Source organism: Mauremys reevesii, linkage group 7 (genome assembly GCF_016161935.1).
Source record: "Mauremys reevesii isolate NIE-2019 linkage group 7, ASM1616193v1, whole genome shotgun sequence".
In the NCBI taxonomy this organism is placed as follows: domain Eukaryota; kingdom Metazoa; phylum Chordata; order Testudines; family Geoemydidae; genus Mauremys; species Mauremys reevesii.
The window spans coordinates 68,381,092-68,407,513 of record NC_052629.1 but is presented as its reverse complement, the minus strand read 5'-3'; the positions used below and the strand labels follow the sequence as shown (position 1 = coordinate 68,407,513).

The 26,422-nt window shown below is 46.4% G+C and overlaps 1 protein-coding gene across 3 annotated transcripts in view; it reads right to left on the bottom strand.

Moving 5' to 3' along the window:
• Positions 1–25,768, bottom strand: part of LOC120368851 (cytochrome P450 2H2-like) — a 68,321-nt gene extending 42,553 nt beyond the window's left edge. Inside the window, exon 1 of one of the 3 annotated variants that reach the window (XM_039481515.1) lies at positions 25,672–25,768. In XM_039481515.1, coding sequence (XP_039337449.1) covers positions 25,672–25,753 — 82 coding nt within the window. In that variant the 5' untranslated portion in view covers positions 25,754–25,768. Of the gene's footprint in view, positions 1–6,142; positions 6,167–25,671 lie in introns of those variants that run through there. The other 2 variants (XM_039481516.1, XM_039481517.1) reach the window with 2 other exon arrangements.
• Positions 25,769–26,422: the final 654 nt, after the last annotated feature.

Sequence of the window (26,422 nt, the reverse complement as noted above, 5' to 3'; positions counted from 1 at the left end):
TCAGAATTCAGAAAGGTACGAAAGCAATCTCAGAACCGTTAACAATTATCTTCAAGAGCTCACCGAGGTTGGGTGAGGTTCCAGAAGACTGGAGATGGAAAAACATAGTACCCAGCTTTAACAAGGGGAACAAAAAGGACCAGGGGAATTGTAAACCTGTCAGCCTGGAAGGAATAGGGTTATGAGGAATTGCCAAGCCAGCATGGATTTCTCAAGAGCATATCAAGCCAAACCATCCTGATTTCCTTCTTCAACAGGGCTACTGGCCTAGAGAAGAGAGGCCCTTAGCAAACTAGGAAAATGTGGTCTAGATGAAATTAATATAAGGTGGGTTGCACAAATGGTTGAAAAAACTTACTCAAAGAGTAGCTATCAATAGTTTGCTTTCAACTGGGAGGGTGTATCTAGTGGGGTCCTGCAAGGTCTTTCCTGAGCCCAGTACTAGTCGATATTTTCATTAAAGACTTGGATAATGGAGTGGAGAGTATGCTTATAATATTTGCGCAACTATAATGCACAGCTATAAAATGGAAATAACCAGCTAAGCAGGAGTAAAGCTGAAAAGTATTGGGGAGGGGGTTACGGTGGATCACAAATTAAATGTACATCAACCATGTTATGCAGTTGCAAAAAAAGCTAACAGTGGGGACTCTATTAATTGGAGTGTCATATGTAAGACATGGGAGGTAATTGTCCTGCTCTGCTCAGAACTGGTCAGGTCTCAGCTGGAGTACCCTGTCCAATTCTGGGCATCACACTTTAGGAAAGATGTGGATAAATTGGCAAGAGTCCTGAGGAGAGCAACAAAAACTATCAAAGATTTAGAAAACCTGACCTATGGGCATGTCTAGTCTTGAGAAAAGATGACTGAGGGGGGAACCCGATAACAGTCTTCAAATATGTTAAGGACAGTTATAAAGATGACAGGAATCAATTTTTCTCCTTGTCCCCTGAAGGTAGGACAAGTAGTGATGGGCTTAATCTGCAGCAAGAGAGACGTAGGTTAGACATTAGGAAAACCTTTTTAACGCTAAGAGTAATTAAGATCTGGAACAGGCCTCCAAGGGAGGTTGTGGAATCCCCATCACTGGAGGGTTTTAAAAACAGGCTGGACAAACATCTGTCAGGGTGGTTTAGATTCATGTGATCCCACATGAGTGCAGTGGGCTGGACTTGATGAACTCTCAAGGTCTCTTCCAGCCCTACATTTCTAGGATCTCTCTCCTGATGACTATGCAGTTGGCTTTGTCCTACTGTATGTTTGGTACTCCCTTCAATTTTAGTGTTGTCAGCATGTTTGATCATGGATTAATTTATACCCAACAGACACCACACAAAGCAAGACACGAAGTTGCCAGGCAGAGAGAAGAGAAAAGTGTGTGCAGTTAGTCAAAAAAATCACTTCAAACCAAGGAGCAGGAAGTGACACTCTTTAAAGACGGATAGATGCTTTGCTAGCGTGAGAGACTCTGCTTCATGGGACACCTGAAAACACTCTGCACTAAACAATCTGAGAGCCACTAGGAAGTTCAAGGCAAAGCCACAAGACAGTCTAGGATCTGAAATAAAAACAGCTTCTTTTACCTGTAGAAAAAGGCATGAAGAAGTCACTCTTCTTAAAGGCACCATTTTCATCCAAGAAATGTCCTGTATTAAATTGCTCTGGGTTTGGGAATTCCCTGCTGTCATATAGAACTGACTTCAGTGCAGGGAACATTGTGGTGCCCTGAATTAGCAAATGCAGAAGAAAAGAGTTAAAGTGGATACTATCCAAAAGAGATGTAAGCAGAGTCAGGATGAGCCCCACCCTGACATCTGGTGGTAAATTATGGGGAGTGCGGAAAGAAGTTTCAAGTGTTTGCATTGGTATTTCAGTTATTTGCATTTGGCACTCCCACCCCACTTAGCATACCGCAAAGCAGCATGGGATGGTTATTTTCACAGCTGTGGGACCCCCAATTTCATTGTTATTGGGGCAGGAGGAATGAAATGTTGTCACCCTGATTAAGTAAATGAGGAACTACAAAACTGTCTTATGATAGAGGGTTTCATTATCAACTAAATAGCACTTGCTAGACAAGGGACATGGGTTCCAAAACCCATTGAAAGGAGAGAGGCTGGGGACAGATATCTGTACTTGGTGCTATAAGCTCCTTGTGTGAGCCAGAAGCACCAGTTCTACCTATGTCTCTCTCCACTGTGGAATGTCAGAGTTAATTTTTGATTCCCTTAAGAATCTAGATACAGGTTACTGAGCTGAATTCACTGGCACTAGGGCTCCCCTACTGTGAGCTGGAATCACTAAGAGCTGAAATCACTGAAGAGCTGGACTTGCTGAGCTGAGAGCACTGAGTACTGTGCCAATGAGTGGGGGAGCCTGAAGCAATACTGTGGAGCAGAGCAGCTGGCAGAGCGGAGTGGAGCCAAGCAGCTCGCGAGGACGGCCGGAGCAGATCACAGGACAGCTGGTGGACCAGAGCAGCTGGCAGAGTGGAGCAGCCCACAGAGCCAGCGGAGCTGAGCTGTTTGCGGGGATGACTAGTGGAAGCAGAACCCCACGAAGAGGCAGGGCAGTTGGCCCCAAACCACGTAAGGTGCCCCTTTCTACCCAGGCTGGGAGGGGGACCTCTGCAGAGGGACTCTTGAACTCTGGGGCTGCACTGACCCGGGACAGAGACTTTTGGATTGTGGCACTGTGGGTGATTTGGGGGTTGCTGGACTCAAGGGCCCAGAGAGAAGGACACAGCCCAATTTGCTGGGGTGGGTCTTTGCTCACAGTTTGACCTGTGAACTCTAGTTGAGGTATTTTCCCAATTTAATGCTTGTTGTTTATCTTATGTAATTAAACCTTTTCTGTTATACCAAGAGTCTGTGCTTGTGAGAGGGGAAGTATTGCCTCCTTGAGGCACCCAGGGGTGTGTGTAAGATTTTCCCAGGTCACTGGGTGGGGGCTCAAGCTGGTTTGCATTATGTTGTGGGGAAGGGACCCCTATGTATTGAACCCGGCCCTTGCTGCTATCAATTCAGCCTGGCAGAGGGGTTACAGAGAGAAGCCTCCAAAATTCACTGAGCTGGACTGCTTCTGGTTGAAAGCATGACATTCAGGGGATGCAAGAAAATAAAGAAAAACAAAAATGGATCCCACAAATCTGATATCAGGAATCATAACATTCAAAAACCAGTAGGAGAACACTTCAGCCTCTTAAAGTTGGCAATTTTGCAACAGAAAAGCTTCAAAAACAGACTCCAAAGAGAAACTGCTGAACTTGAATTAATGTGCATCAATTTAGGCTTGAATAGAGACTTGGAATGGCTGAGCCATTACACAAATTGAATCTATTTCCCCATGTTAAGTATCCTCATACCTTCTTGTCAAACTGTCTGAAATGGGCCATCTTGATTATCACTACAAACGTTTTTTTTCTCCTGCTGATAATAGCTCATCTTAATTAATTAGCCTCTTAGAGTTGGTAAGGCAACTCCCACCTTTTCATGTTCTCTGTATGTATATATATCTTCTTACTATATGTTCCATTCTATGCATCTGATGAAGTGGGCTGTAGCCCACAAAAGCTTATGCTCAAATAAATTTGTTAGTCTCTAAGGTGCCACAAGTACTCCTGTTCTTTTTGTGGATACAGACTAACGCGGCTGCTACTGTAACACCTCAAGAGAGAGATCTTGAGTCATTGTGAATAGCTCTCTGAAAACATCTGCTCAATGTGCAGCGGCAGTCAAAAATTGAACAGAATGTTAGGAACCATTAGGAAAGGAACAGATAAGACAAAAAATGCCATAATGCCTCTATATAAATCCATGGTATCTCCACATCTTGAATACTGTGTGCAGATCTGGCCATTTCATCTCAAAAAAGATATATTGGAACCAGAAAAGGTACAAAAAAATGATTAGGGGTTTGGAACAGATTCTGTACGAGGAGAGATTAAAAAGACTAGGACTGTACATCTTGGAAAAGAGATAACTAAGGGGGGATAAGATAGAGGTCTAATAAAATGTTGATTGGTATGGAGAAAGTGAATAAGGAAATGTTATTTACTCCTTCAAATAGCACAAGAACTAGGGACACACAATGAAATTAATAGGCAGCAGGTTTAAAACAAACAAAAGGAAGAACTTCATATAACACACAGTAAACCTGTGGAACTCATTGCCAGGGGATGGTGTACAGGCCCAAACTATAAGAGGGTTAAAAAAAGAATTAGCTATGTTAATGGAGGATAGGTCCATCCATGGCTATTAGTCAGGATGAGCAGGGATACAACCCCATGCTCTGAGTGTGACAATGTTTCTAGCCTCTGTTTGCCAGAAGCTAGGAGTGGACAACAGAGGCTGGATCACTCGAAGATCACCCACTCTGTTCATTCTCTCCGAAGCACCTGGCATTGGCTACTGTCAGAAGACAGGATACTGAGCTAGATGGACCATTGGTCTAACCCAGGATGGCCGTTCTTATGATCCCTCAAGTCTTGGGATTGGGAATATCTTGCTGTATTATCTCCTGATTTTTCTAAATTTACATATAAAATTAAAATGTGGCTTCAAATGGTGTTTGTGTGTGCATGTATATATTTTTCTTTATATAGGAATTAGATATAGTGCTCCTCTCATCTAATTTCTAGAGTTATCATCTGCCAAAAACCCTAAGAGTTTCCATGTGTCTAAATAGCTCTTAGAATCATGGTTAAAGTTACCCCCTGTACATATCTGAAATGGCAACCCTGTCCCCAGGACCTAACATTTTGTGAGTGTGTGTGTATATGTTTGTGTGAGAGACTGTTACCTTCTAATTCTGGGTGTAACCCCCTTGGGGTTTAGAGAGCATGGCCCCTTTAAAACTTTTTCCTAGGGGGGAGGAAAAAGAAGGGAAACTCCAGGGGGTGACTCTAGAGCTTGGAGGGAGGGCGAGGCAGCAGCCCGCAGGCCCTCGCAAAGGAAGCAGAGAGAACCCGCCTAAAGCCTGGGAAGGACAGGGCGGCTGATTGGGGACACCCCAGACAGGAGCCAGGAGGAGCACTGGGCCAGGGAGGAATCGCCTGAGAAGGACAGGCCGGAGCTGGACCCAGTATCACGGCTGCCCACAGCTGTGAGTACTGGGGCTTGTGACTCTGCATTGGGAACAAGGAGGGAGGTTGCTAGATAGTTAAGTGGTGGTCGCTCTGTGTGGCTTTGCAGAGAGCGGCAGAAGAGGGCACCGGAGGGGTTTGTTGGGGGAAAGTTCACTGGCGCTGAAGACAACTAGGAGCACCCAAGACCCACCACCAGACTGGAACTTTGCTCAGGATTCCTGAACTCTGTGTGCTGACACATTGCTCAGTGTCTGCCCTTTCAGACTGTGCTACCACTGGGCCTGTGGGGCCTTGGTTTGGATGTAACCCTGTTTGACTGGTCCCCCTATATTTCCCCTTGTTGTATTTCTCCTCTCATCCCTCTGTAAATAAATATTTCCCTTTCTTATATCCATTATACTTTTCCTGTGTGTGTGTGTGTGTGTGTGTTCACTCTGGGGGGGTTGGAACAGGCGCCCCTGGGGTAGAAGGGATTTCTCCTGCTGCATTCCTGTGCACACCTTCTCTTGGCCAGAGCTGCCTGCAGAGCAGACTCCATCTTGGCCACAAGGGCGCTAAAGTTACATGGGTATTTCAGAAGAATCAGGACTCTGAATTTTACGGTGGTGCTGGCTGTCCCTGTTCCAGCAACAAATAAGTCTACTGTGCTTCATACCGAACTTTCCACATTAAATTCTGACTGGACATTCTTGTGCTCCTGAAAAAAGATTTGGTGATGATCTTTCAGTTTTGACTGTTAAGCTGCAGGATATATTCTTATAGGCCAAAAAAGTGTCATCTTCTATCCAATAGGTGACCCACCTGTCATCATTATAAAAATCTGACACAAATGGCCCATAGCATCTGAGATAACAGCAGCATTACTGCAGTGCCTTGGGCCTGTTCTGTGCAATACAGGGATTTTTACTTTACACGAAGCAGGAGAGCAGAGCTTGACCATTATAATGTACATTCCTTGGGCACAGACCAGATCTCTCCTTCAGGCCTTCTCCAGGGCCATGTCCTCTGTTTTGCCCCCACCACAGCAAAGGGGAAGGGCTGCTGCCCTCACGTACCTCTCCCATTTTGATGAGGAAAGCATCAATGAAGTCTCAAGAGTAGTTGAGATCCAAAGACTCTTTGTGCATCAATCTCTCCAGAGCAAATCTTCCGAACTCCCCAAAATTTTTAAATATCCCCCAGGGAGGCCCAGGCATGTAATCCATGAGAGTTGGGAAAAAATTGTACACCTATAAAGGTTGAAAGAAAAACACAGGTTGATTTATCTGGACACAACAGATAATCATAGTATTCATTCAGATGACTCAACTACAGTAGTACAATACAAAACTTCTGTGGCACTTTCTTATCAAAATGGCTTCAACAGAACGTTGCAAACTCTGTTAAGTCAGACTATCGAACATACACAAATTCCTCACAAAAACCGCACTGACATTCAGTTATATCAGCTAAAATACGTGCCATTTTTTCCAACATAACACTCATCCTTTTCTTGAAAAACAACACTCAAGTCCCCAACCTTAGCTCTAACTACAGATTTTCTTAGGCAACAATAAACCATAATAGTTTTTTAATGGAAAATACACCTTAGACTTCCTGAGGTGGCAAGTAAAGAGTCAAATTATCTGCTGGTATAACTCCATTTATTTTGGCTGAACTATGCCAGCAGAGAGTTTGGCCCTTCATTGTGCATTTCGTGAGGTTTTCAGGAACGGGGTGCATGTGTGGTGGCTGGCTGTGAACTGGAAGTGAAAGGAAGTTTGCTTTGGAGGTGAGGAATGTGATCACATTCATCTATCACTTTGCAAAAGTGCTAGGGCATGTTTTGATGTTGATGTTGATAGTGTTTTTATGTTGATTTCCTTGATTTTTATCAATTGTGTTGATAGAGAATGTCCTAGGGCAAACTTAATACTGAGCTAATTAAGTGTTTTGTGTGGGAATATAAAAAATACATAGAAACAAGTTTGAGGCTGGGTTTGGTAGCAGCAGCAGCTTAACGAGGAGAATGAGACCATTATGGGAATCTGAAATAACACTTGGTTAGGGAAAATTAATAGTTAAAGAAAGAAATCTCTGTCCCCTCCCCCAGTACAAAGGAGAAGAATGGAATAAACCCCTGAACATACCACTGTCCAGGGAGAGCACTGGAGCTTGCCATTTTCCTCTATGAGATTAATTAAAGTCACAAAACTTCTTATCTGCATAGTCAAACCAGTCCTCAAAGACAATGGCAGAGATGACATTGGAGAGTGCGTGGGTGAGGAAGAGGGTGGGGTCAAAGAGCCACCCTAGAGCAAAACAAAACTAAAAAGAGTCAGTTTTAATACAGGGTCTTCACCGTCAGCATCCGAGTCATTGGCAGCACGGGGATGTTGTGGGTTTCCCACCCCGGGCAAGGTGGAGCTCATTGTAATATTCTCTGGGGAGGGTGATTTAGGCCTGCCCCAATCCCCCCTCTTACCTCTCACACGCTAAATTAAACACTTGCCACTTTTTCTGCTGGCGATCAGTTTTCACTCTGCTCTGCTGTTCTCTGCCTGGCACACTCTGGTCTGGCCGTAGTCCATCAGTGTCTCTCTGAGTGACACCTGCCTGTCTGACTTTAAGCCCATTTCACAGAAAGGATCCCAACCCTTTCACAACAGGATGCCACTCAAAGGGCTCTGCCTGAGTCATTGCTTGTGTTTTTTAGCATCATTACTATTTAGCACCATTGTAAAGTCAGTCTTACTATATCGTGCTGAAACTTAGAGACATATTGAAACCTCATTATCTATACTCTAAGTTCTTATAAACTGTTGCCTTAGACAAATCCTCAGTATCAGATGGGTAAAAAAAAATCACAAATGAAGAACTCTGGAGGAAGATGAAACAAAAACTGATGGGACAGGAATGAAACTGGAGATGACTACAACATACATGGACTGTGTTAGGGTCTACAAACTCTAGACAAACATTTTCTATTTGCTCATTGGTCACAGATCAGAGGGGAGACTAATGACCCACCAGAGTTTGGCAGAAAGCAGCACATTTATTATTCTGATAGCTAACCTCAAAAGAAGGCGGGGAGGGTGTCACACTCGCATATTCACGCTCCCAGGACAGGCATGGCACTGGAGATGTCAGGATCCTTCAAGGTAAGTGTCCAACAGCACAGCAATGGACAGTGTGATGAAGGTAAGTCTTCCCAAGCCACGATGGAATGCAACGCGGTGAACCACTGGCCATGCGATCTGGGCAAAGGGCCTTCATGGGAAGTACAAGCTTGTGAGTTCACTGCTGAGCACATGGCCCCTTCCCCTTTTAAGGACCTGCTCCTCGTGGCCTGTGACTAGGGATGACTTGGCTGCATCTGGTTGGTCACACTCCACCTCTGGCAGCGTCCATGCACTGGGTGTGTGAGTGCTGCCTAATTAGAGTCCAAGACACCTTGTCTACCTGGAAGCTCTTCTGATCTTTCAGCTGTTCAACCAGCCCATTCATCCCACAAGCATTCCAGGAGGGAGGGGGAGGGGAAAAGCCACTTCACAGGTATTCAGAGAGGGAGAGGAGACAAAAGGGGGTAGGGAAGGGTAACAGACCTTTTGATCATACAGGTTTTACATAGCATACAGATCACTGGTGCTCCTACAACATGTACAAGCTTCATTATTTGTGATGATTTGCCAGAAGAAAATAATCCAACCTATCTGTCCAATCCCAGGTTGTTGCAGAGCTAGCTAAAATGCCAGAACATGCAGCACTACAAGGTCATTCCTTCAAAGCTGAGCTGCAGTTTCTGCCTTAACATCATTTTGTGATGCAGGCAAATATCATTAGAGCAATTTTACAGATGGGAAAATTAAGGAACAGAGGGATTAAGTGACGTGGCCAAGAGCACACCTGGAGTCTGTAGCAGAGGTAGGAACAGAACCCAAGGCTCTCAACTGCCATTTCCTTACACAACCCACTAGAGTGCTGTCCCTTTCCTGTAATAACTCATACTCATTGCAGTGCAGCATTCTGGATTAGCTGTGAATAAGACCCCCCTCTAATACGAGCAGTATATTATCCCAAAAAGTTTACATCTAGCATCCAAGATTAATCGTTTTGTAGAAGTAGTAGTCAGAAATTTGAGATGAGTGACATGGAATTGCTGCCAGGCTCTGCTTAATGCCTGCCTACAACCTAACAACTGGTACCGAGAAAACAGCCTTATCTCCTCTACATGTTGGGGCAAGTTCTTCGTATTCAGCTGCAGCGTGTTCCCTACGATGGGAAAAGCAACAGGACCAGGAGGCAGCTTCCCGCTTTCAGACATCTTTCTCCATGCTGAAACAGGGCCGCCCAGAGAATTCAGGGGGCCTGGGGCAAAGAAATTTTGGGGGCCCCTTCTATAAAATCTTGCAATACTATATTTTCCTGGGGGCCCTTGCGGGGCCCACGGCAAATTGCCCCACTTGCTCCCCTCGGAAAAATAAACCTTCCGCATTTCGGCACAAACCCAGTTTTGAGAAAACTTCTTTACAAGGTATCACTGGTTCTCAGCATCAGCTAGTGCTAAAAGGCACTAAAGCTCATTAAAAGGGTTGGACAAATATTTTCCATCAAAACTTTTTCTGGATCGAAAACTAGGGCTTTTAAAAAGCAGAAAAAAAATCACGGACAATGTCTGCTTTCCTTCAAAATTTGTTGTGGTTTTTTTAATTGAAAAGCTGAAATTAGTCTGCCAAAACCTGAATATGGTTTGAGGTTTCAGAAGTGTGTGGCCAAATATTTGCTGCTTGCTGTATTTGATTGTTTCTTTAAACAATAAAAAAATTCTGCTTAAAAAAAGAAACCAAAACTTTTGAACCACCTCAGCTTGTAACCAAACACCTGAGCCCATCCAGACAGAGATTTTTCCAGGTTCCTGATACTCTGCTGGCTTCCTTGACACATATCTGTCTCCATAACTTTGGGTTCATTTAGGTTAGAACATAAGAACAGCCATACTGGGTCAAACCAAAGGCCATCCTGCCCAGTATCCTGTCTACTGACAATGGCCAATGCCAAGTGCCCCAGAGGGAGTGAACCTATCAGGTAATGATCAAGTGATCTCGCTCCTGCCATCCATCTCCACTCTCTGAGAAACAGAGGCTAGGGACACCATTCCTTACCCATCCTGGCTAATAGCCATTAATGGACTTAATCTCCATGCATTTATCTGTTTCCTAGAGACTGGCTCCATGGGGTCCCTCACAGACTGGAGACGGTTACTGTGGGTTTTTCTTTACTATAGCTTATGTACATACTCCACAAGTGAGCATTTGAGCTTGTTCCAGAATCTGGGATGAGCCTATGTTGTCAAAACTGAAATGCTCAAAATAGCACATGCATGTGAATGGACACAGGGTGCTAAAATTAAATTAATCCAGGGGTTCTCAAACTGGAGGTCATAAGAACATAAGAAAGGCCGTACCGGGTCAGACCAAAGGTCCATCTAGCCCAGTATCTGTCTACCGACAGTGGCCAATGCCAGGTGCCCCTGAGGGAGTGAACCTAACAGGCAATGATCAAGTGATCTCTCTCCTGCCATCCATCTCCATCCTCTGATGAACAGAGGCTAGGGACACCATTCTTACCCATCCTGGCTAATAGCCATTTATGGACTTAGCCACCATGAATTTATCCAGTCCCCTTTTAAACATTGTTATAGTCCTAGCCTTCACAACCTCCTCAGGTAAGGAGTTCCACAAGTTGACTGTGTGCTGCGTGAAGAAGAACTTCCTTTTATTTGTTTTAAACCTGCTGCCTATTAATTTCATTTGGTGACCCCTAGTTCTTGTATTATGGGAATAAGTAAATAACTTTTCCTTATCCACTTTCTCAACATCACTCATGATTTTATATACCTCTATCATGTCCCCCCTTAGTCTTCTCTTTTCCAAACTGAAGAGTCCTAGCCTCTTTAATCTTTCCTCATATGGGACCCTCTCTAAACCCCTAATCATTTTAGTTGCTCTTTTCTGAACCTTTTCTAGTGCTCGAATATCTGGTTTGAGGTGAGGAGACCACATCTCTACACAGTCTTCGAGAGGTGGGCGTACCATGGAGGTCGATAAGGGCAATAATATATTCGCAGTCTTATTCTCTATCCCCTCTTTCATTATTCCTAACAACCTGTTTGCTTTTTGACCGCCTCTGCACACTGCGTGGACATCTTCAGAGAACTATCCATGATAACTCCAAGATCTTTTTCCTGACTCGTTGTAGCTAAATTAGCCCCCATCATGTTGTATGTATAGTTGGGGTTATTTTTTCCAATGTGCATTACTTTACATTTCTCCACATTAAATTTCATTTGCCATTTTGTTGCCCAATCACTTAGTTTTGTGAGATCTTTTTGAAGTTCTTCACAATCTGCTTTGGTCTTAACTATCTTGAGCAGTTTAGTATCATCTGCAAACTTTGCCACCTCACTGTTTACCCCTTTCTCCAGATCATTTATGAATAAATTGAATAGGATTGGTCCTAGGACTGACCCTTGGGGAACACCACTAGTTACCCCTCTCCATTCTGAGAATTTACCATTTATTCCTACCCTTTGTTCCCTGTCCTTTAACCAGTTCTCAATCCATGAAAGGACCTTTCCTTTTATCCCATGACAGCTTAATTTACGTAAGAGCCTTTGGTGAGGGACCTTGTCAAAGGCTTTCTGGAAATCTAAGTACACTATGTCCACGGATCCCCTTGTCCACATGTTTGTTGACCCTTCAAAGAACTCTAATAGATTAGTAAGACACGATTTCCCTTTACAGAAACCATGTTGACTATTGCTCAAGAGTTTATGTTTTTCTATGTGTCTGACAATTTTATTCTTTACTATTGTTTCAACTAATTTGCCCGGTACCGACGTCAGACTTACCGGTCTGTAATTGCCGGGATCACCCCTAGAGCCCTTTTTAAATATTGGCGTTACATTAGCTAACTTCCAGTCATTGGGTACCGAAGCCGATTTAAAGGACAGGTTACAAACCTTAGTTAATAGTTCCGCAACTTCACATTTGAGTTCTTTCAGAACTCTTGGGTGAATGCCATCTGGTCCCGGTGACTTGTTAATGTTGAGTTTATCAATTAATTCCAAAACCTCCTCTAGTGACACTTCAAACTGTGACAGTTCCTCAGATTTGTCACCTACAAAAGCCAGCTCAGGTTTGGGAATCTCCCTAACATCCTCAGCCGTGAAGACTGAAGCAAAGAATCCATTTAGTTTCTCCGCAATGACTTTATCATCTTTAAGCGCTCCTTTTGTATTTTCATTGTCAAGGGGCCCCACTGGTTGTTTAGCAGGCTTCCTGCTTCTGATGTACTTAAAAAACATTTTGTTATTACCTTTGGAGTTTTTGGCTAGCCGTTCTTCAAACTCCTCTTTGGCTTTTCTTATTACACTCTTGCACTTAAGTTGGCAGTGTTTGTGCTCCTTTCTATTTGCCTCACTAGGATTTGACTTCCACTTTTTAAAGGAAGTCTTTTTATCTCTCTTTTTATCCCCCTCAGGGGGTCACGAGCTTATTACTGGGGGTAGTGAGCTGTCAGCTCAAACCCCGCTTTGCCTCCAGCATTTATAATAGTGTTAAATATATAAAAAAGAGTTTTCAATTTATAAAGGGGGGGTCGCATCAGAGGTTTGCTATGTGAAAGGGTCACCAGGACAAAAGTTTGAGACCACTGAATTAACCCCTCTGAAGCCTCAGGGAATGCAGGGGAGGGGGGGGGTCTCCCTTGGTAGGGTTGGGAAGGAGGTAGGTGGTGTAGGATATTGCTCTTCTCATGTGATCCTTCCCCCCAGTGGCTAATTTGAAATGAAGCTACCCTCCCCTGAGATGAATCTCCCTATGACACTGAAATTAAATACAGACTATAATTTGGCATTTGAGAAGTGAAAGGGATGGTAGCCCTAGTGGAAAACCTAACAGCTTAGCTCTTCTGCAAGCCTCAAACTGCTGAATGAGCTTCAGGGTAGGGAAGGCTGTGCCTCCCAGACAGTCTGGCCCTGCCCCCTATCCGACCCCCAACCACTTCCTGCCCCCCGACTGCCCTCCCCCCTCAGAATCCCTGACCCATCTGTTCCTTGTCCCCTCACCGTCCCCCAGAGACTCCCGCCACCACCACCCCAGGACCCCACCCCTGCTCCCTGTCTGCCCCAACCCCTATCCACCCCCCCAGAACGCCCACAATCCAACCCCCCCCATTCCCTGCCTCCTGACCGCCCTCTGCCCTGACTGTCCCCGGGACTCCCTGCCCCTTACCCAACCCCCCTGGCCCCAGCTTCTTACCCCCGGCTCCCTCCTTACCTGGAGCCTCAGCGCCTCGCTGAACAGCTGCAGCGTGTCTCCGGCAGGGCCTGAGCCCCGCCCCGCTCCGAGCCGCGTGGTGAGGGGGCAGGGCTGGGAGCTCCATGCCGAGCGGAGGCAGCTGAGCTCAGCCCAGAGCTCCCAGCCCCGCCCCTCACCACGCGGCTCGGAGCGGGGCGGGGCTCAGGGGCCCCACCGGAGGCACGCTGCAGCGCTGTCTGAGGACGCCGCTTGATGCGCTAAGGCTCCAGGAGAGGGGCGGAGGCGGGAGCCTCAGCTGTTCTCTTGGGGGCCCCTGCAGAGCCCGGGGCCCGGGGCAAATTGCCCCCTTTGCCCCCCCCTCCCCCGGGCGGCCCTGTGCTGAAAAGAAAAGAAGGGAAGAGACACAAATCACCAGGAAAACAGTTGTTGCTCCCAGAAGTTCCATTGCAGAATGTAGCAATTATTCTGGGTTCTAACAGGGGGTTACTTTGTATTTCAGACTCCTCAGTTTTTATACTGTACACAGCAAAAGGGGATGCAAGCAATTAACCAATAGGTGCTCTCAGTTCCTCTGAGTTAACAAGATTAACTATGAACTAATAAAGGTGATTGGAATTGTCAAACTAGGAATGAATTCCTTTGAACCTTCATTAATATATTTCCATTTGCCCTTATTTACTCACTGACAGAGCATGACAATTACGGCTAAACTGAATCCCTGTAAAACTGCCAAAACGATCATCAAATCATCCTCTCTCTGCAACCATGTGGTTAAATATTCCTCATTGGCTGGGTGATAGCTGGAACATTATACACATATAATGATATTTCCTTTTCATGTTGCTCTCCAGGATTTAGCATATGGATCGATGGCCAGAAGACACTGTAGAAAAACACCAAGCTGAATGTTTGATAAAAATTGAAACTGAATCCTTAACCTTTTTGGAGATTTCACAAAGTCTGGTTAACCTTTAAAAAATGGTGTGACCCTCCCCTCCCCCTTATATTGAACCTGTACCATTCTTGATTTCAGACTGAAACATTAAGACCCTGAGATGCATGACACGACGTGACCTGGAAGCAGGGGCAGCTCTAGACATTTTGCCGCGGGACCAGCGGACCCTCCACAGGCAAGCCGCCAAAGGCAGCCTGCCTGCCGCCCTCGCGGCGACCGGCAGAGCGCCCCCAGTGGCTTGCCGCCCCAAGCACGCGCTTGACGTGCTGGTGCCTGGAGCCGCCCCTGCCTGGAAGTCAGTGGAAATATTCCCATTTATTTCAGTGGGATTTGGATCAGGGTCCATGAGAAATTATTGAAACAAGATGTGAAGGGACAGTGCGGCTTAAAAGAAAACCAGTGATTTCAAAGTTTGGAAATGCAGAGCTAACATTGAGTCATAGGTTTTAAGGCAGAAGAGTCTAGATCCTCTAGTCTGACGTCCTGTATAGAACAGGCCATTCACCCAGTTAACCATGTTTTGAGCCCAATAACTTGTGTTTGATGACCATATCTTCCAGAAAGGCACAAAATCTTGAAGTGAAGACCTCTAGAGATGGACAATTCACCACTTGGTAGTCTGTTCAGTGGTTAATCACCCTCATTCTAATTTGGGTTTGTCTGGCTTCAGCTCCCAGTCATTGGTTCTTGTTCTGCCTTTCTCCTCTACATTAAACAGCCTTTTAATAGCTGCTATTTTCTCCCCTGGAAGATACAGCAGAACCCCGTTTATCTGATCTAATAGGGACTGGGGCCAGATCAGATAATCTGGAGAATGGGACAGTGCAAGGCTGTAGTTCCATCTAGTGGCCACAGGATAGATCACCCACTTTTGGACCTGTGTGTTTTTGTTGTTCAGTTCATATGGAGAGCCGGATAATGGAGGGTTGGAGAAACACACACACACAACCAATTTCTTTCACATAGAAGGTGCTCTGACACTACAGCAATACGTGGCAGTGCAAAATCCTAAAACAAAGAGATTGCCGTAGCCATAGTTACCAAACCTCTTATTGAGGAGCACAGCCCAAAACACCATTGTTAATTTCTGCAAGTGGAGAGCTGCCTATTCACACCAGGCTCACAAAGAATAGGGGCTACAACCTGACTCTCCCTGAGCTGCTCTGGTCTGCAGGGATGGGTGTTTCCTTCTTGAGCTTCATCAGTGCTCATTCTCCCTTTGAAGACAGGATGACTGTATCTCTAGGTCTCTGTCCCTGCTGTACTGGGAACTGCCAGGATACCTGAGCTACAGCACAGATTATGTCCCTCCTGGATGAGCGAGGTACTAAAGGAGCACTCGAAGACAAGTCCGTGTGGAGAAGCTAAAGGAATTCTTTGCATCAGTCTTCACTGCAGAGGATCTAAGAGAGATTCCCGCACCCGAGCCATTCTTTTTAGGTGACAAATCTGAGGAACTATCCTTGATTGAGGTGTCAGTAAAGGAGGTTTAGGATCAAACTAGTAGATTACACAGTAATAAGTCACCCATACCAGATGCTATTCACCCAAGAGTTTTGAAGGAACCCAAATATGAAATTGCAGAGCTGCTAACTTACTTACAATCACTTAAATCAGTCTCTGTAGCAGATGATTGGCAGACAGCTAATGTCACGCCAATTTTTTTAAAAGGCTCTAGATGCAATTCTGGAAATTAGAGGCCAGTAAGCCTAACTTCACTACCAAGCAAATTGGCTGAAACTATAGTAAAGAACAGAACGGTCAAGTGCATAGATGAATACGATATATTGGGACTTTTGTAAAGGGAATTCAATGCTTCACCAATCTATTAGAATTCTTTTGCGGGGTCAACAAGAATGTGGACAAGGATGATTCAGTGGACATAGTATAATTGGACTTTCAGAAACACTTTAACAAGGTCCCTCATCAAAGGCTCTTAAGCAAAGTAGGCAGTCCTAGGATAAGAGGGAAGGTCCTCTCATAGATCAGTAACTAGTTATAAGATAGGATAGGAATAAATGGTCAGTTTTCATGGTGCAGAGAGGTAATGGCAGGCTCCCTCATGAATCTGTACTGGGACCAGTGCTATTCAACATATTCATTAATGATCTGGAAAAGGGGATAAACAGCGAGGTGGCAAAATTTCCAATACAAAGATACTGAAGATATCAGCAGACTTTGAAGAGTTCCAAGAGGATCTCACAAAACTGGGTAACTGAGCAACAAAATGGCAGATGAAATTCAATGTTGATAACTGCAAAGTAATGCACACTGGAAAACTTAATTCCAATTATACATACCATTAGCTGTTACCACTCAAGAAAGAGATCTTGGAGTCATTGTGGATAGGTCTCTGAAAACATCTACTCAATGTTCAGCGGTAGTCAAAAAAGGTAGCAATGTTAGGAACCATTAGGAAAAGGGCTAGATAATAAAACAGAAAATATCATAGCACTATATACATCCATGCTATGCCCACACCTTGAATACTGCCTGCAGTTCTGGTCACCCCATCTCAAAAAATAGATTAGATTTGGAAAAAATACAGAGAAAGGTAACAAAAATGATTAGGTATGAGGCGAGACGAGGCCTGTTCAGCTTAGGAAAGAGACGACTGAGAGGGGATATGACAGATCTATGAAATCATGAATGGTGTAGAGAACGTGAATAAAGAAGATTTATTTACCCCTTCACATAACACAAGTGTGACGGGTTCAGTCACAGAGACTCCCTTGGGACTGTTACCTGATGTGCTGAAACCACCTCTGAGCCCGTTTTCTTTGTCAGTTTGGGACTCCAGAACTCTGTTTTGTTGAGCCAGACATGCTAGCCTGCTGCAACACAGATCCAGGGTCTGAACCATGCTCCCAGAGCTGCAAACTTAACTGAAAACAGCTCAGAAAGTACTCCTGTCTTCAGCACCCAGACACCCAGTTCCCAATGGGATCTAAACCTGAAATACATCTCTTTTACTCTGTATAAAGCTTATACAGGGTAAACTCAGAAATTGTCCACCCGCTATAATACTGAGAGATATGCACAGCTGTTTGCTCCCCCAGGAATTAATCACTTACTCTGGGTTTGTTAATAAACAAAAGTGATTTTATTAAGTATAAAAAGTAGGATTTAAGTGGTTTCAAGTAATAACAGAGAGAACAAAATAAGTTACCAAGCAAAATAAAACAAAACACGCAAGTCTAAGCCTAATATATTAAGAAATTGAGTACAGGTAAATCTTACCCTCAGAGATGTTCCAATAAGCTTCTTTCAGAGACTAGACTACTTCTTAGTCTGGGCCCAATCCTTTCCCCTGGTACAGTCCTTGTTAGTTCCAGCTCAGGTGGCAACTAGGGGATTTCTCATGACTGGCAGCCCCCTTTGTTCTGTTCCACCCCCTTTTATATCTTTGGCACAAGGCAGGAATCTTTTGTCTCTCTGGATTCCCACCCCTCCTTCTAAATGGTAAAGCACCAGGTTTAAGATGGATTCCAGTACCAGGTGACATGGTCACATGTCCTGTGAGACCCCAAGCCTCCATTCTTCCTGGGCTGACTCACAGGAACACAGGAAAACTTGCAAGTAAACAGCCATTTACAACCAATTGTCCTAGTCAATGGGAGCCATCAAGAGTCCAAGCCACCATTAATGGCCTACACTTTGCATAATTACAGTAGGACTTCAGAGTAATACTTCATATTTCTAGCTTCAGATACAAGAATGATACATTCATACAAATGGGATGACCACACTCAGTAGATTATAAGCTTTGTAATGATACCTTACAGGCAGGGGCGGCTCTAGCTTTTTGGCCGCCCCAAGCAGTCATGCGCGGGAGGCGCCCCGGAGCCGCGGGAGCAGCGGACCTCCCGCGGGCATGACTGCAGAGGGACCGCTGGTCCCGCATGGCTCGTCTGGACCTCCCGCGGCTGCGGACGGCTCGCGGGTCCGGCGGCTCCGCTTGAGCTGCCGCAGTCATGCCTGCGGGAGGTCCAGCCGAGCCGCGGGACAAGCGCCCCCTCCGCAGTCATGCCTGCGGCAGGTCCAGTCGTCCCGGGGCTCCGGTGGACCTCCCGCAGGCATGACTGCGGCAGGTCCGCCGGCCCAACCTGCCACCCCATCCGGCAGTAGGGGACGCCCCCTACATTTTGCCGCCCTAGGCACCAGCTTGTTTTGCTGGTGCCTAGAGCCGCCCCTGCTTACAGGAGACCTTTTGCATAAAGCACATTCTAGTTACATTATATTCACATTCATAAGCATATTTCTATAAACATATGTAGTGCAACGTCACAACAAGGACCAGGGCTCACCTAATTAAATTAACAGGCAGGAGGTTTAAAGCAAACAAAAGGAAGTTCTTCTTCACACAACACACAGTCAACCTGTGGAACTCACTGCTGGGTGATTTTGTGAAGGCCAAAAGTGTAACTGGATTCAAAAAAGAATTAGATAAGTTCATGGAGAATAGGTCCATCAATGGCTATTAGCCAAGATGATCAGGGACGCAACCCCATCCTCTTGGTGTCCATAAACCCTTGACTGCCAGAACTTGGGAGTGGATGACGGGGGATGGATCACTTGGTAAATTGCCCTGTTCTGTTCATTCCCTCAGAAGCACCAGGCACTGACCACTGTTGGCAGGACTCTGGGCTAGATGGACCTTTGGTCTGACCCAGCATGGCAGTTCTTATGTTCCTATGCTTGCCCTGGTTTCAGAAACCTGCACCAGTCTGCTGGGGGTGGGGGATGATGGAAACAACTCCCCTGTTGCAGCAGTTGCACAAGCCTGATGAGGCAGAGAAACCTGCTGAGATACTTAATCCCGGATGAGCCTACTAAGGATTCACTCAAGGGATGGGTGAACTAGGGAGGAGCACTGCATTTAGGGTGTTTTTTAAATCTCCTGTACTCTCTGTCTACTCCTCACACGAGTAAGCAAAACAGTTGTGTGAGACTTCTGAGTAAGGTCTCCATATGTGACATGCTTCACCACTATCACATGCCTCTGGAGAGAGTTAAACTGCCACCCAGATGGGCTTGTACCTTCAGTCCAATTCTGGGAGAGGGTGTGTTTAAGCTACACAGTATTGCACAGCACTGGACCTAGGAGCCTAGGCAGGTGGGCTTAGGGACTCCACTTCCATGAAGGGGAAGCAACATGAGAAGTTGGAGCACAATAAATGTGCCAGAGAGGCCAAGGGTGGTGTGGCTGAGAGGACTACTCTGCAGTGCCCCCTTCAAGCCATGCCAGTACTACAGCCACTCCCCTCCTTAGGCCTGGTCTACACTACGGGGGGGGGGGGGTCGAACTAAGATACGCAACTTCAGCTACGCGAATAGCGTAGCTGAAGTCGAACTACCTTAGTTCGAGCTACTCACCTGTCCAGACGCCGCGGGATCGAAGTCCGCGGCTCCCCCGTCGACTCCGCCACCACCATTCACGGTGGTGGAGTTCCGGAGTCGACGGGAGCGCGTTCGGAGTTCGAACTATCGCGTCTAGATTAGACGCGATACTTCGAACTCCGAGAAGTTGAACTCTACGCGTCGACCCGGCGGGTAAGTATAGACCTACCCTTAGTCTGCAAAATTTGGCCACCTGCTTGGAGCAGGGTAGCCTGCGCCATAAGTTTGACATCTGTCACTAACCAGTCAAATATCAAAAACAGCAACTCAGGCCTCACATGTCTACAGCTTTCCACAAAAAGGGGTGGGGAAAGCCTTCAAAATATAAACACTTAGTTGCAGTGCTTAGGGAAGGCCTTAACCTAGCTCTGGGTTAGTCCTGTGGAGTTCCTTTGTCCTAGTCTCACCCAGTTCTGCCTCTAAACAAAAGCAGATAAGCTTTGTTAATGGGCCTGATGGTTCCCAATTTGTCAGTATTTCCTCCTGGTCCTTCTAGGTCTCTGGAGGACTGTCTTGCTGGTTGCCCCATCTGAGTGGATTTTCCTGCAAAGAGTCTGTTCTAGTTCCAGCATTTTTTAACCTCAGAAAGCAGGTTTCCAGCATCCCAATTTTTTCTGGGATTAGCAGTAAGCCTTGCCTTTTTCAGTGATTGCAACAAAGAATCCATGTGACTGCCAAAATGTACTAAAAATAACCACATCATGTAAATAGGCTGCTACAAACTCACTATGGTGGTGTAGGACTTGGTCCCTAAGCCTCTGGAATCTGGGCAGAGACCAGTGCAGTCCAAAGGGCATAGTCATAAATTGAAAAAGCCCAAGATGTGTGACAAATGCTGTCTTTTCTTTGGAATCAGAAGCCAGGAGTATCTGCCAATAACCTTTTATTAAGTCAAGGGTGATTATGTATTTAGTCTTTTCAAGGTGTGCAAGAATTTGTTGACACGTGGCATGAGGTAGCCATCAAATTGTGATACTGAGTTAAGCTTCATGAAGTCCATGCAAACATGAGTGATCCTATCGGATTTGGAAACCTGACCCCCTGGGCTACACCACAGGGTTGTGGACTCCCCTGTGATGCAAAGGTCTAGCAAGACATATATCTCCTGCTTCATGGGTTTTGTGGAGCTGCTCAGGAGCACAAGAAATCACGTTTCAGTTTTACCTTTGAGCTGGTTTGGATTGGGTGTTTGTAAACTAAAGACTTTATAATAATTTAATTTAAAAAAAACTGTTTTCAGAATTCTAAATTTTAACTGTAAAGAACAGGATGGACTTTTTGAAAATAGAATTTCATTTCTGGCAGAATTCTAATAAAATTGAAGGAATGGTGCAGAAAACAGGCTGAATAAAAGAAGAATTAAAACTCTAACCTTAAAAATGTTCTGAGCATCTCCCACCACAATGACAAAGGAAATATAATTGTGGAGAAAGAATTACAACTCTAATGCATATATGCCTTAACAAATGACATAGTCAAAAGTTGGAGAAACTTCTAAGGAAAACCTGGGAAGGTACTGAGCCAATGAAAAGGTGACAGCAACCAACTTTGAATCTAAACAAGCTTGAAAGAGATGCATTTTCCTGTAACTGAATGGAAACAGGAAGAAGAGTCAAACTCCAAAGTAAGGATCTCCTAAACCCTCCGCACACATCCTTTCTGCTCCCTGCTTTACACAGCAAGCACTTCACAACTCATTTGAAAGTCTTACCGCTAATTCCACGCCAGTGATTCAGGCCTGGTATCTATGAAAGGAGGATCCATGTGGCCTGCTAAACCATCTCAGTGTGGACCTTGCCCAGCTGCTGACCAGAAGTTGGCTCTGTTCCAGCCTGCTCAACTGTCTTGGTGTGGACGTTGCCCACAAGCTGGCTAGAAACTGAGTTTCTGCAGCCTGCTGCCTGAGTCTGCCATTTCTGAGGGAAGTGGGGCACAGAGGTACTGTCCTTCAGACTTGCCTCAGAAAGTCAAAATAGGTAGGTTTCAGTTTTTTTTAGTTGAGCAGTTCTGAGGAGAAAAACTTCCAAGCCAATGAGATGGCTGAAGATAGTTAAAAATCTGTTAAAAATCTTGTGAAAGCTCTGGAGTCTATCAGAGCTGCCCGGGGGGGAGCAAGTGGGGCAATTTGCCCCAGGACCCCGGCTCCACAGGGGCCCCACGAGAACAGCTGAGGCTCCCGCCCTGGCCTGACCCTGCCTCCGCCCCTGTCCCGGAGCCTCACCGCATCAAGGAGTGTCCCTGAACAGCTGCAGCTTGTCTCCAGCGGGGCCTGAGCTCAGAGCCCCGCCCCCTTACCACGTGGCTCTGAGCGGGAAGGAGCTCAGGCCCCGCCGGAGGCAAGCTGCAGCTGTTCAGGGACACTCCTGGATGCGACACGCTGAGGCTCCGGGTGAGGGGGGAGCCAGAGGTAAGAGGCTGGGGCCGGGGTCAAGGGGGTTGGATAAGGGGCAGGGAGTCCCGGGGATAGGGAGGGGGCAGAGATTGGGGAGGTGGTCAGGGGACAGGGAACGGCGGGGTTGGATTGTGGGCGTTCCGTGGGTCAGTCAGGACTCAGCGGGGGGATGGATAGGGGTCGGGGCAGTCAGGGGACAGGGAGCAGGGGTGGGGTCCCAGGGTGGTGGTGGGGAGGGGTCTCTGGGGGACGGTGAGGGGGCAAGGAGCAGGATGGGTCAGGGATTCTGAGGAGGGAGGGCAGTTTGGGGGCAGGAAGTGGGTGGGGGTCAGGTAGGGGGCAGGGCCAGGCTGTCTGGGAGGCACAGCCTTCCCTACCCTAAAGCTCATTCAGCAGTTTGAGGCTTGCAGAAGAGCCAAGCTGTTAGCTTTTCCATTAGGGCTACCATCCCTTTCACTTCTCAAATGCCAAATTATAGTCTATATTTAATTTCAGTGCCATAGGGAGAGTCATGTCAGGGGAGGGTAGCTTCATTTAAAATTAGCCACTGGGGGAGAGATCACATGAGAAGAACAATATCCTACACCACCTACCTCCTTCCCAACCCTACCAAGGGAGACACCCCCCCTCCCCTGCATTCCCTGAGGCTTCAGAGGGGTTAATTCAGTGGTTCTCAAACTTTTGTCCTGGTGACCCCTTTCACATAGGAAACCTCTGAGTGTGACACCCCCCCCCCTATAAATTGAAAACACTTTTTTATATATTTAACACTATTATAAATGCTGGAGGCAAAGCGGGGTTTGAGGTGGAGGCTGACAGCTCGCAGCCCCCAGTAATAACCTCATGACCCCCTGAGAGGTCCCGACCCCCAGTTTGAGAATCCCTGGGTTAATTTAATTTTAGCACCCTGTGTCCATTCACATGCATGTGCTATTTTGAGCATTTCAGTTTTGACAACATAGGCTCATCCCAGATTCTGGAACAAGCTCAAATGCTCAGTTCGTGGAGTATGTACATAAGCTATATTAAAGACAAACCCACAATAACCGTCTCCAGTCTGTGAGGGACCCCATGGAGCCAGTCTCTAGGAAACAGATAAATGCATGGAGGTTAAGTCCATTAATGGCTATTAGCCAGGATGGGTAAGGAATGGTGTCCCTAGCCTCTGTTTGTCAGAGGGTACAGATGGATGGCAGGAGAGAGATCACTTGATCATTACGTGTTAGGTTCACTCCCTCTGGGGCACTTGGCATTGGCCATTGTCGGTAGACAGGATACTGGGCTGGATGGACCTTTGGTTTGACCCAGTGTGGCTGTTCTTATGTTCTAACCTAAATTAACCCAAAGTTATGGAGACAGATATGAGTCAAGGAAGCCAGCAGAGTATCAGAAACCTGGAAAAATCTCTGACTGGATGGGCTCAGGCGTTTGGTCACAAGCTGAGGTGGTTCAAAAGTTTTGGATTTTTTTTAAGCAGAATTTTTTTCATTGTTTCTTTAAACAATCAAACACAGCAAGGGGCAAATATTTGGCCACACACTTCTGAAACCCCAAACCATATTCAGATTTTGGCAGACTAATTTCAGCTTTTCAATTAAAAAAAAACAACAACAAATTTTGAAAGAAAGCAAACATTGTCCGTGATTTTTTTCTGCTTTTTAAAAACCCCTAGTTTTTGATCCAAAAAAAAGTTTTGACGGAAAATATTTGTGTAACCCTTTTAATGAGCATTAGTGCCTTTTAGCACTAGCTGATGCTGAGAACCAGTGATACCTTGTAAAGAAGTTTTCTTAAAACTCGGTTTGTGCTGAGATGCGGAAGGTTTATTTTTCCCAGGGCCGCCCGTGGCGGGGGAGCAAGTGGGGCAATTTGCCCAGGCTCCACAGAGGCCCTGACAAGACTATAGTATTGCAATTTTTTTTATGGAAGGGGCCCCTGAAATTGCTTTGTCCCAGGCCCCCTGAATCCTCTGAGCAGCCCTGGAGTCTATTGCATATGCCGCTTGGAGGCAGAGAATTCTGTGGAACTCTTCCTAGGTGACAGCCCTAAGCTGCTGCTCACATCAAAGATCTGGTCTGCCCCCTGTTCACAAGGAGATGGGGAACACATTGTGGTGAAGACTCTCTGACCCAGAGAATCTCAAGTAGGCATAGAGAGTGTATGTTACATCTGTATTTGGCACTGGTGTAACTGGTGCTGGAATACTATGTCCAATTCCAGTGTTCTAAATGCTCTGCTGTAGGAATTATTTCTAGGAGAGTTGTCTGGCCTGTGTTATAATATAAGAGGTTAGACCAGAATCACAAAGGCCCCTTCTGGCCATGGAATCTATGAATCTGTACCATGGGAGGCAGGGGTGTGTGAGAAAAAGTGAATCATTCAGGAACAATAGACGGAATGGGAATAAAGGCATTGCAGCTACAGGACACCAGCCACACCAAGGAAGAAATCAGCCACACCAAGGAGTACAAGGATGTTCAGAAAAGAGGCAGAACAAAGACAACAAGACAGACATAAAGCAAATGGAATGGTTCAGAGACAGAAAAACAATTAGAGTATGAGTGAAAGCATTTTCCTAAATAATGGATATCATATTCAGAGATGACGACGACGACGACAAATGTAGTGGAGAGAAAGAGCCTGGAGCACTGGGCATGGTGCAAGACTCGCTGCGAACCAGAGCAGGCCTGGTCTTACCACAATTACACCAAACTAGATATTTACATAAATACTTTTCAGAAGGCTAGTACAGATACACCTCAATCTAGTAGAGGATCAGGTGGTCTGACAGAACAATGAAGAAGGATGTTTTGTCCAAAATATCAGGTACAAACAGATGTCATGAAATACATAAGGTGGTACATAAGTTGTGTATCCCAGTTGTTTGTCTCAGTCTGTAAATGTTGAGGTACCTCACCTTGACCTTGTGTGCGGCCTGGGGGACAGGAGAAAGTCCCACTGCTGACTGAACCACTCCTTGCCTCTGGACACTCGTGTTTGTGAACCTGTAACCACGGAGCCAGAGTGCTAGGACTGTGCTTTCAGGGCGATAAACCTGGCCCAGGGCCTTTGGCACCAAACAGTGCCTGAGGTCTTTCTTTATGAGCAACATGCTGCACTACCTGCTAATACTAGTAACATTGATGCTTCATGAACAGAAACATGAAGCAGCCTGAATAGCGTTACCGAGGCAACGGCATTCCAGCCTTCAGCACTTAACAACAGGGTACAGTTAAACAGAGATGGGGGTCATGCAGCACCCACAACAATTCACATGGAAACAGTATATTTTATGGCTATAATGACATATATAATGGGGTCTACTCACTGAAGTGTGCCTCCGTTTGGCTTTGTGTGGGAATTAGCCAGTGCTTACTTTGTGCCAGGGCTTGCCAGGGCTGAGCTCTGACGGATGTAGGCTTGGCAGTTCATAGCCCTGGCACCTTTGGCCTTGCTGTGTCAGTTATGAAAGTAAAAAAATTGCTTGAACTCTGGCACCTATTTCATTACAAATTAAGCATCGCAATTGGCTCTCACCCTGTCTGGCACTGCCTTCTGTCAATTGCTCATGCTTTGGACCCCATCCCCCTCCATCTCTCTGACTCAGGTACTCCCTCATCGTGACTCCGCCCTCCAAGTAGGTCTCTATATTGTCCTCCTTTTCCAGCATGACAAAATCCCACCAGACAAGCTGTCCCTATGCCATCACGGGCAGTCTTCTGTTCCAATTCCAGGTCCTGTGCCACTTTGCCAGTGGCTGGTAGGGGAACCCAAGGCCTGCCGAGGGCCGGCTCCAGGTACCAGCATTCCAAGCTGGTGCTTGGAGCGGCATTCTGCAAGGGGCGGCAGTCCCCCTTATTTTGCCCCCAAGTAGCGCACCGAATTGCCGCCGCAGGCGGGGGGGGCAGTCTATGTGCCCTTAGGGTGGCAGGCGCGTTTCCGCGGCAGCGGCAATTTGGTGGCAGCTTCTACAGGGCCGCCCAGAAGATTCCGGGGGCCCGGGGTCTTCGGCAGCGGGGGCCCTTCCATTCCGAGACCCGCTGCTGAAGTGCCCCGAAGACCCGCGGCGGGGGCCCCCCCCGCCGCCAAATTACCGCCGAAGCGAGACCCCCCGCCAAAGTGCAGCCCGGTCTTCAGCAGTAATTCGGCATCGGGGGGCCCCCTGCCGCGGGTCTTCGGGGCACTTCGGCGGCGGGTCCTGGAACGGAAGGGCCCCCCGCCGCCGAATTACCGCCGAAGACCGAGCTGAACTTCGGCAGCGGGTCCCGCTCCGTCTTCGGCGGTAATT